We start from the raw sequence: 6971 nt of genomic DNA on the forward strand, positions 1-6971 counted from the left end.
CTGTTTTCTTTTCCCTCCACATCGAGATAAATGGGACCTTGAGTGTCCTGGTGAAGTAAAGCCTGGGGACTTGCCCAGAGTCAGGCCTAGTGGGTGGCAAGGGAGGTCAGGGCCGGTGGCTCTGCTGAAGCCCCCTCCATGTGCCGGCCGTGAAGTGGGTCTGTGTGTGATCTCACTTACTACTGTCAATGTTAAAAATTTGGCTCCTATCTCCACCATCTTGATTTGGGAGCATCATCACTATTCCTCAAAAATGACAGGAATTACCCACTCTTAGGTGCTGGGCCAGTAGGACAGGATAGCATGGGATCTCCAATGGCTGTAGTAATGATCACAGTGTGGTTCCAAGATGTCAAGCATCCTCTTCCCAAAACCCCATCCTGGATGGGCTGTGTAAACAGCAGAATGGCTTTAGAACAGCTATTCTTATTCATCCCTTCCCAGACCCTTCCCAGACTCCAGATCTGGAGTGCTTCATATACATCTCGTTGAAATCTCTCAAGTCTTGGAGGTAGATGCTATAACTATGGACATGGTACGGAGGAAGAAAGCTAGACTCAGAGTGTAGGCTGTTTGCTCAAAGTCACATCGCTGTTAAATAACAGAACCTGGGTACCAAATCAAGTTTATCTGCTTTATCCCTCCAGTGCAAGATTTGGAGTCCCCTGGCCTAAGCGAGCCAGTGGCCCCTCTCTCAGGTGTGCGTGTTGGGGGAGGGGAGTCATAATTGAGGTCACAGGATCTGAGGCAGAATTCTGATTGGCTCTTGAGCCTTGGTCCTTTGCTCCAAACTGGTAAAAATTTTAAAAAAAGTAAAAAAAAAATAAAAAGACCTGAAAGTCAATTTCAGTGAAGAACTCCCGTCTGTAGGGTGCAATCCCGAAAGGCAGAGGTGCAAACTCGGGGAAAGATTCTAAACCTCTCTACCTTAGTGGTGGAGGAGAAAGTGGAGACAGTGCTGGGCTGGGAGCGTGATGGGGAGCATTCTTTGTATTTACTCCAGTGGGAGGAAGAGAACGCCTGGGTTCTTGGAAAGCTTTGCAAAGCATGTAAGGAAGCAGGCTGAGGATGCGGGAGTGGGGAGAGTGAGGACGGAATTTTGGCTCGGGACTGGAGCGGGCAGAATAGGGACAAATGTTCCGGTGGCTTTGGCCGGAAGGATCCCAGCGCCCGAGCTGTCTTTTCTCCTGGGCGGAGGCCAACACGTAGGGCCACTACAATGCGCGTTTTCATAGTTGGCGCTTCCATTTGGGCGCCCATTTCGTGTGTGTGGTTGGGAGTAGGCTCTGTGTGTGTGTCTGCGTGTGTGTGTGTGTCTGCGTGGTTGGGAGTGGGCTCTGGCCTTGAAGTCCCTGATAATTAGGATCTCTGTGCACGCGTGAAACCTGCATGTGAAAAGGAAACTGAGAACATGTGCTGGCTATCTGCAAATTTTGCGCGCTCCTAGGTACGTTTCGAAATTAGCTGATGTAGCCCCTCCTGCACAGATCAGGAAACTGAGGGCGTTGGAGGAAGAGGAACTTGTTCTAGGTTACAACGTAAAATAGTGGTAGAGCCAGGACTGCGGACCTTTTAAGTGTGGAATGATTAGAGTCTGACTTGGAAAGGAGCTCAGGGTGCATGCTTCAACCCAATGGGAAAGAAAACGCAGTTAGACGTGTCGCTGTTGGCGACACCCCCCCCCCTCCCCCCAACACACACACACTATTTTGAGAGAGAGGAGTGGATGGGCCACAAGGAGGCTTTGCCTAGGCGCCTCCTAGCGGCCTGCACCCAGAGCTCACAGCTGCAGCACGTGGATGGCCGGAAGTGCCTGAATAACCGCTCTTTCGCCAGTCGTGGAGGCTTCCTCGGGGTGGAAAACCGGTGCTGTGGCTTTGCTTCAGGCCTCATCGTCTCTTACACTTCCTGAAAGAGGAGACAAATGTGATCGTGGAGACCTCTCAGCTCCTTTCCTGGAGTGGGAGGTGGGAACAGAGGGCAGAGGTGTAAATCCTGCAAAGTCTTGTGGGGTCAGCGAGTCCCAGGTTGGGGGGGTGGGTGACAGGTGTCTGTGTGGGGAGGGAGGTTTACAGAGCTGATCTCTTTTGGCCTGAGTCAGTACTATGCTTCCCAAACTCCCTCGTTTTAAAAGAGGAAACTGAGGCAGAGAAGAGAGGTGATTCACCTCGGGAGCTACCTGTCCTTACTACCCATCACCACCACTATTGCTCCGACAATACTCATAGCCAGACACACATACCAAGGGGGGTTCCCTGCGTCACTTCCATGGATCCTTTAGACAGACCCATCTCCACAAAAGGAAGTTCAATGAGAAGCAATTATCCCGTTAATTCACTACAACCATCCCTTCGCCCAGGTCTCTGATCAAAACTGCCTATTTCTCCTGGACAAATCAACCGGATGATTACCCTTTGCTTCCTTCTGCCTATGTAGACGCGACCTGAGACGTGCCCCAGCCTCCTCTCCGTGCCTGCACCAGAGCAGGACAGAGATGTGACCCGTTGCTGCGCCCGCTTTCCGCGAAGCGCCGTGTCCCAAGGCGCCCTGAAGCTGGACCCGGCTCCGGCCAGAGAGCGCCAGGGCCGAGGGCCCAGGAAGGACGCCTGGGCAGGCGCTGTCCAAGCGGGCAAGCGACGGCTGCAAGCGCCTCCCCCTCCCGCGCGGCGCCAGCACGCGGCCCCACCGGGCTCGGCTCCCAGTCGCCTGCCACCAGCCCGCCGGGCACACGCCTGGGGCGGGATGGAGGCTGCGCCAAGGCCTCCGAGGTGCTTAAGGCGGCGCTCTGAACAACCAGAAAAGCTCCTCCAGTCCCCAAAGCTCCATCACCCTCCCCCCGCCCCGCCCCACATCTTTCTTCTCAGACCCAACCCTGGAATATCCTAGAGAGCTCCCTTCTTTCTGCATCCACCCCAGCTGGTCTGGAAATAATCCTGTGAGGGGTGTGGGGGGGGGGGGGCGATGCTTCAGGCAGCCCGAGGTCATTCCGCGGGGCATCCCGGACATGCACACCTACCTATAGCACTGATCACAAACACCGCTTTGCGTGATCACCTCCCTTCGCCTCGACCCCTTCCACACTTGCTCCTTGTGGGGAGCACATCCTAATTTTTAGACCTGGATGGGACATTAGAGACCATCTAATCCAACTTTCTGTTGCTACAGACAAGGAAACTGAGGCTCAGAGAGGATGCCACTTACCAAGGACTACAGAGCTAGTGAGAGGACGCAATGGGAGTGGAACTCAGGTCTTAAGAGTACTTTTACATGAACAGTCCAGTACTTCTGACGGAGTTCCCCTCGTCTTTCTGAATTTCAATAGCAAATTTGCTTCAGCTCCCAAAGACAGTAAAGATTCCCAAGAGAACGGGGAGAAGGAAACAGAAAAAATGGAGCCCCGCTCCCCCCAACCTCAAGATTGCCCCGTGCCACTTTATCTGCCCAAACCCTTTCCCGTGCTTTGCTCTAAGTTCTCAGGAAAATCCTGGGGCACTTCACCCTAAACCTTTGCACCCATACACCCCAATTTCCAGAGCCATTTGTCCCTCTTGTGAAGCCGGCCCCCCCTGTCTAGAGCCACCCCCGGCTGCAGCCCGCCCCGAGCGCGCCGCCTGTTTATTCAGCCTGGAGTCCGGCACGCGCCAGGCGCACGCACTGCAACAACAAACCCGGCTGAATGGAGAGTTTGCAAGGAGCGGGCGCAGGGAATGGGCGGGGGGAGGCAAGGGGAGGAGGGGGAGTTGGGGAGTGGGTGGGAGGAGGAGGTAAGAGGAGGGGGGAGTGGGGGCTGCAGCCGCTTGCTGCAGCAGCGGGGAGTGGGGGGCGAGGCGGGGCCAGGGCTGCGCGTGGGGCTGGGTGTCCCATTGAAAAGGCAGCCGCACTCCGGCCGCCCAGCACTCTCTCACTTCTGGCCAGGGAACGTGGAAGGCGCACCGACAGGGAGCTGGCCAGGGAGGGCGAGTGAAAGAAGGAAATAAGAAAGAAAAGGGTGTTAACAAAATAATAAAAACAGCTTGAGCTACGGCTGGAGAGACCGAGACCCGGCGCAAGAGAGCGCAGCCCTAGGGGGAGAGGAGCGGGAGACTCAACAGAGCGCGCTCGCCGCTGACTTTTGCTTCTTCTGCCTTTTTTTTTTTTTTTTAAACAAGAAGGCGCTAGCGGCAGCCTCACACGCGAGCGCCACGCGAGGCTCCCGCAGCCAACCCGCGAAGGGAGGAGGGGAGGGAGGAGGAGGAGGTGGGGAGGGAGGAGGAAAAGCATTTGCACCTTCTTTGCTCCCACCCTAAGAAGTCTCCCGGGGATTTTGTATTTTGTTTAACTTCCCTCCGGGCTCCTTCTTCATCTGTCCCCTTCTTTCCCTCTCTGTTCGTGCATCCAAGTCCTGTCTGTGTCTCCCTCGTGCGCCCCGCACCTCGCGTCCCGGCTCGCTCCGATTCCGCGACTCCTTGGCCGCCGCTTCGCATGGAGAGCTCTGCCAAGATGGAGAGCGGCGGCGCCGGCCAGCAGCCCCAGCCGCAGCCCCAGCAGCCCTTCCTGCCGCCCGCAGCCTGCTTCTTTGCCACTGCCGCAGCCGCGGCGGCAGCGGCCGCGGCGGCAGCAGCGCAGAGCGCGCAGCAGCAGCAGCAGCAGGCGCCGCAGCTGAGCCCGGCGGCCGACGGCCAGCCCTCAGGGGGCGGTCACAAGTCAGCGCCCAAGCAAGTCAAGCGACAGCGCTCGTCCTCGCCCGAACTGATGCGCTGCAAACGCCGGCTGAACTTCAGCGGCTTCGGCTACAGCCTGCCGCAGCAACAGCCGGCGGCCGTGGCGCGCCGCAACGAGCGCGAGCGCAACCGCGTCAAGCTGGTCAACCTGGGCTTTGCCACCCTTCGGGAGCACGTCCCCAACGGCGCGGCCAACAAGAAGATGAGCAAGGTGGAGACGCTGCGCTCCGCGGTCGAGTACATCCGCGCGCTGCAGCAGCTGCTGGACGAGCACGACGCGGTGAGCGCTGCCTTCCAGGCTGGCGTCCTGTCGCCCACCATCTCCCCCAACTACTCCAACGACATGAACTCCATGGCCGGCTCGCCGGTCTCATCCTACTCCTCGGACGAGGGCTCTTACGACCCCCTCAGCCCGGAGGAGCAAGAGCTGCTCGACTTCACCAACTGGTTCTGAGGGGCTCGGCCTGCTCAGGCCCCGGTACGAATGGACTTTGGAAGCAGGTAAGTTGCCTTTTAGAGTGAACAGGGTGTATTTTCTTGTCTTCAGCTTTTTTCCTCCGTCTTAGTGTCTGTAGGAGGGGGACTGTCTCCACGGAGATGGGGGGGGGGAGTGTTGCTTTAAAGGATTTGTTAAAGTTTGTCTATTTCAAATCCTGATTTGTTAGTTTCAGCTGAGAGCGGCTTTGCCTAGATATCCAAGAACTGGAGGGTAGGGGTGAGGTGGGGAGATGCTGAAGAACCGAGTACTAGAACCTGTCAAAAGAGGCACCATACCTGACAGATCCTCTCCCAAACCTCCGTTTTTCCCCACCACCAGCCTCCAAGTTCACGCTAACCTCTCCCGTTCTTCTTATGTTATAGGGCGACCGCACAGCCTGCATCTTTAGTGCTTTCTCGTCAGCGATGAGAGAAAAGTAAAAAAAGAAGAAGAGAAAAAGGAGGGGGGAACCCCCAGGCACCCAACCCCAACGCCAACTAAGGGACGCACGTCTGAGAAGCAAGGCTCTTAGAGAACAGCGATGCGCTCGGAACAGTATCTTTACACTCCAATCATTCACGAGATATGAAGAGTGACTAGGACCTGAGTCGTTGCACAAAATGCAGCTTGGGTGCAAAAGCAGTGGGCTCCTGGCAGAAGGGAGCAGCACATGCCCTATAGAAACTCCCACCCACCACTAACAGGCAGAACTGAAAGCGCTTGCTGGGAGGTTCACCTCCGCCCTCTCTGAAAGCCCAGTTCTTAGCCCTCTAGAAATGGGTTGTGTCCTTACTCTCAGTATCTCCCATCCCAATAAGCTGTAGACATTTGTCTGCAGTGAAATGATGCTATCCTCAGTCCTTTGAAACCCCGATCCTCCGGGGCGCCCTCCCCAAGCCCCACTCCCTCACACCATCTTTTCTACAGTTTTCATCATAGAATGCTTCCAATCTTTTGTGAATTTTTTTATTATAAGAAAAATCTATTTGTATCTATCCTAACCAGTTTGGGGATATATTAAGATATTTTTGTACATAAGAGAGAAAGAGAGAAAAAATTTATAGAGTTTTGTACAAATGGTTTAAAATGTGTATATCTTGATACTTTAACATGTAATGCGTTACCTCTGCTATTTTAGATGTGTAGTTCACCTCGCAACTGCCATTTTTCCCTATGTGGTTTTGTAAAGAACTCTCCTCATAGGGGAGATCAAAAGGCCACCAGATGTACTTCAGCACCAATGTGTCTTACTTTATAGAAACTTTGTTAATGTATTAATGATGTTATTAAATACTGTTCAAGAAGAACAAAGTTTATGCAGCTACTGTCCAAACGCAAAGTGGCAGCCAGTTGGTTTTGCCTTTGGGGAAATTTCTATCACTGCCTTTTTTTTTTTCTTACTGTTTTATTACAAACTTACAAAAAACGTGTATAACCCTGTTTTATACAAACTAGTTTCATAATAAAACTTTTTTCTTTTTTTTTACAAATGAAAATAATCAGCTGCCTCTCACTGTTCTTTGATTTCACTGCTTATGTCTAAGTTATTATGGAAATGCCAAAGGGAAGGGGGCGGCGAAGATGAGGATGGTGCAAAAGAGTGGCAGAAATGACGAAGATAAGTGCTATGACCAGTCCTACTAGAGATGACTCTATAACGAATGTAGAGGAACAAGATATATATATATATCTCATTAAAGCCGGGTTTCTTGCCCTTTTATGCTGTGAATTTACACATCTACCTAGAGAATAGGTGGTGATTAATGGCTGCATCATCTTTTGATAAAATGACT

At 53.5% G+C, this 6971-nt stretch overlaps 1 protein-coding gene across 1 annotated transcript in view; it reads left to right on the forward strand.

The window, feature by feature from the left end:
* Positions 1-6674, forward strand: part of ASCL1 (achaete-scute family bHLH transcription factor 1) — a 158092-nt gene extending 151418 nt beyond the window's left edge. The window contains exons 4-5 of the mRNA XM_023631353.2: positions 4380-5201; positions 5562-6674. Coding sequence (XP_023487121.2) covers positions 4380-5154 — 775 coding nt within the window. The 3' untranslated portion in view covers positions 5155-5201; positions 5562-6674. The remainder of the gene's footprint in view (positions 1-4379; positions 5202-5561) is intronic.
* The last annotated feature ends 297 nt before the right edge of the window (positions 6675-6971 follow it).

The sequence above is a fragment of the Equus caballus genome, chromosome 28, assembly GCF_041296265.1.
Source record: "Equus caballus isolate H_3958 breed thoroughbred chromosome 28, TB-T2T, whole genome shotgun sequence".
Taxonomy (NCBI): Eukaryota; Metazoa; Chordata; class Mammalia; order Perissodactyla; family Equidae; genus Equus; species Equus caballus.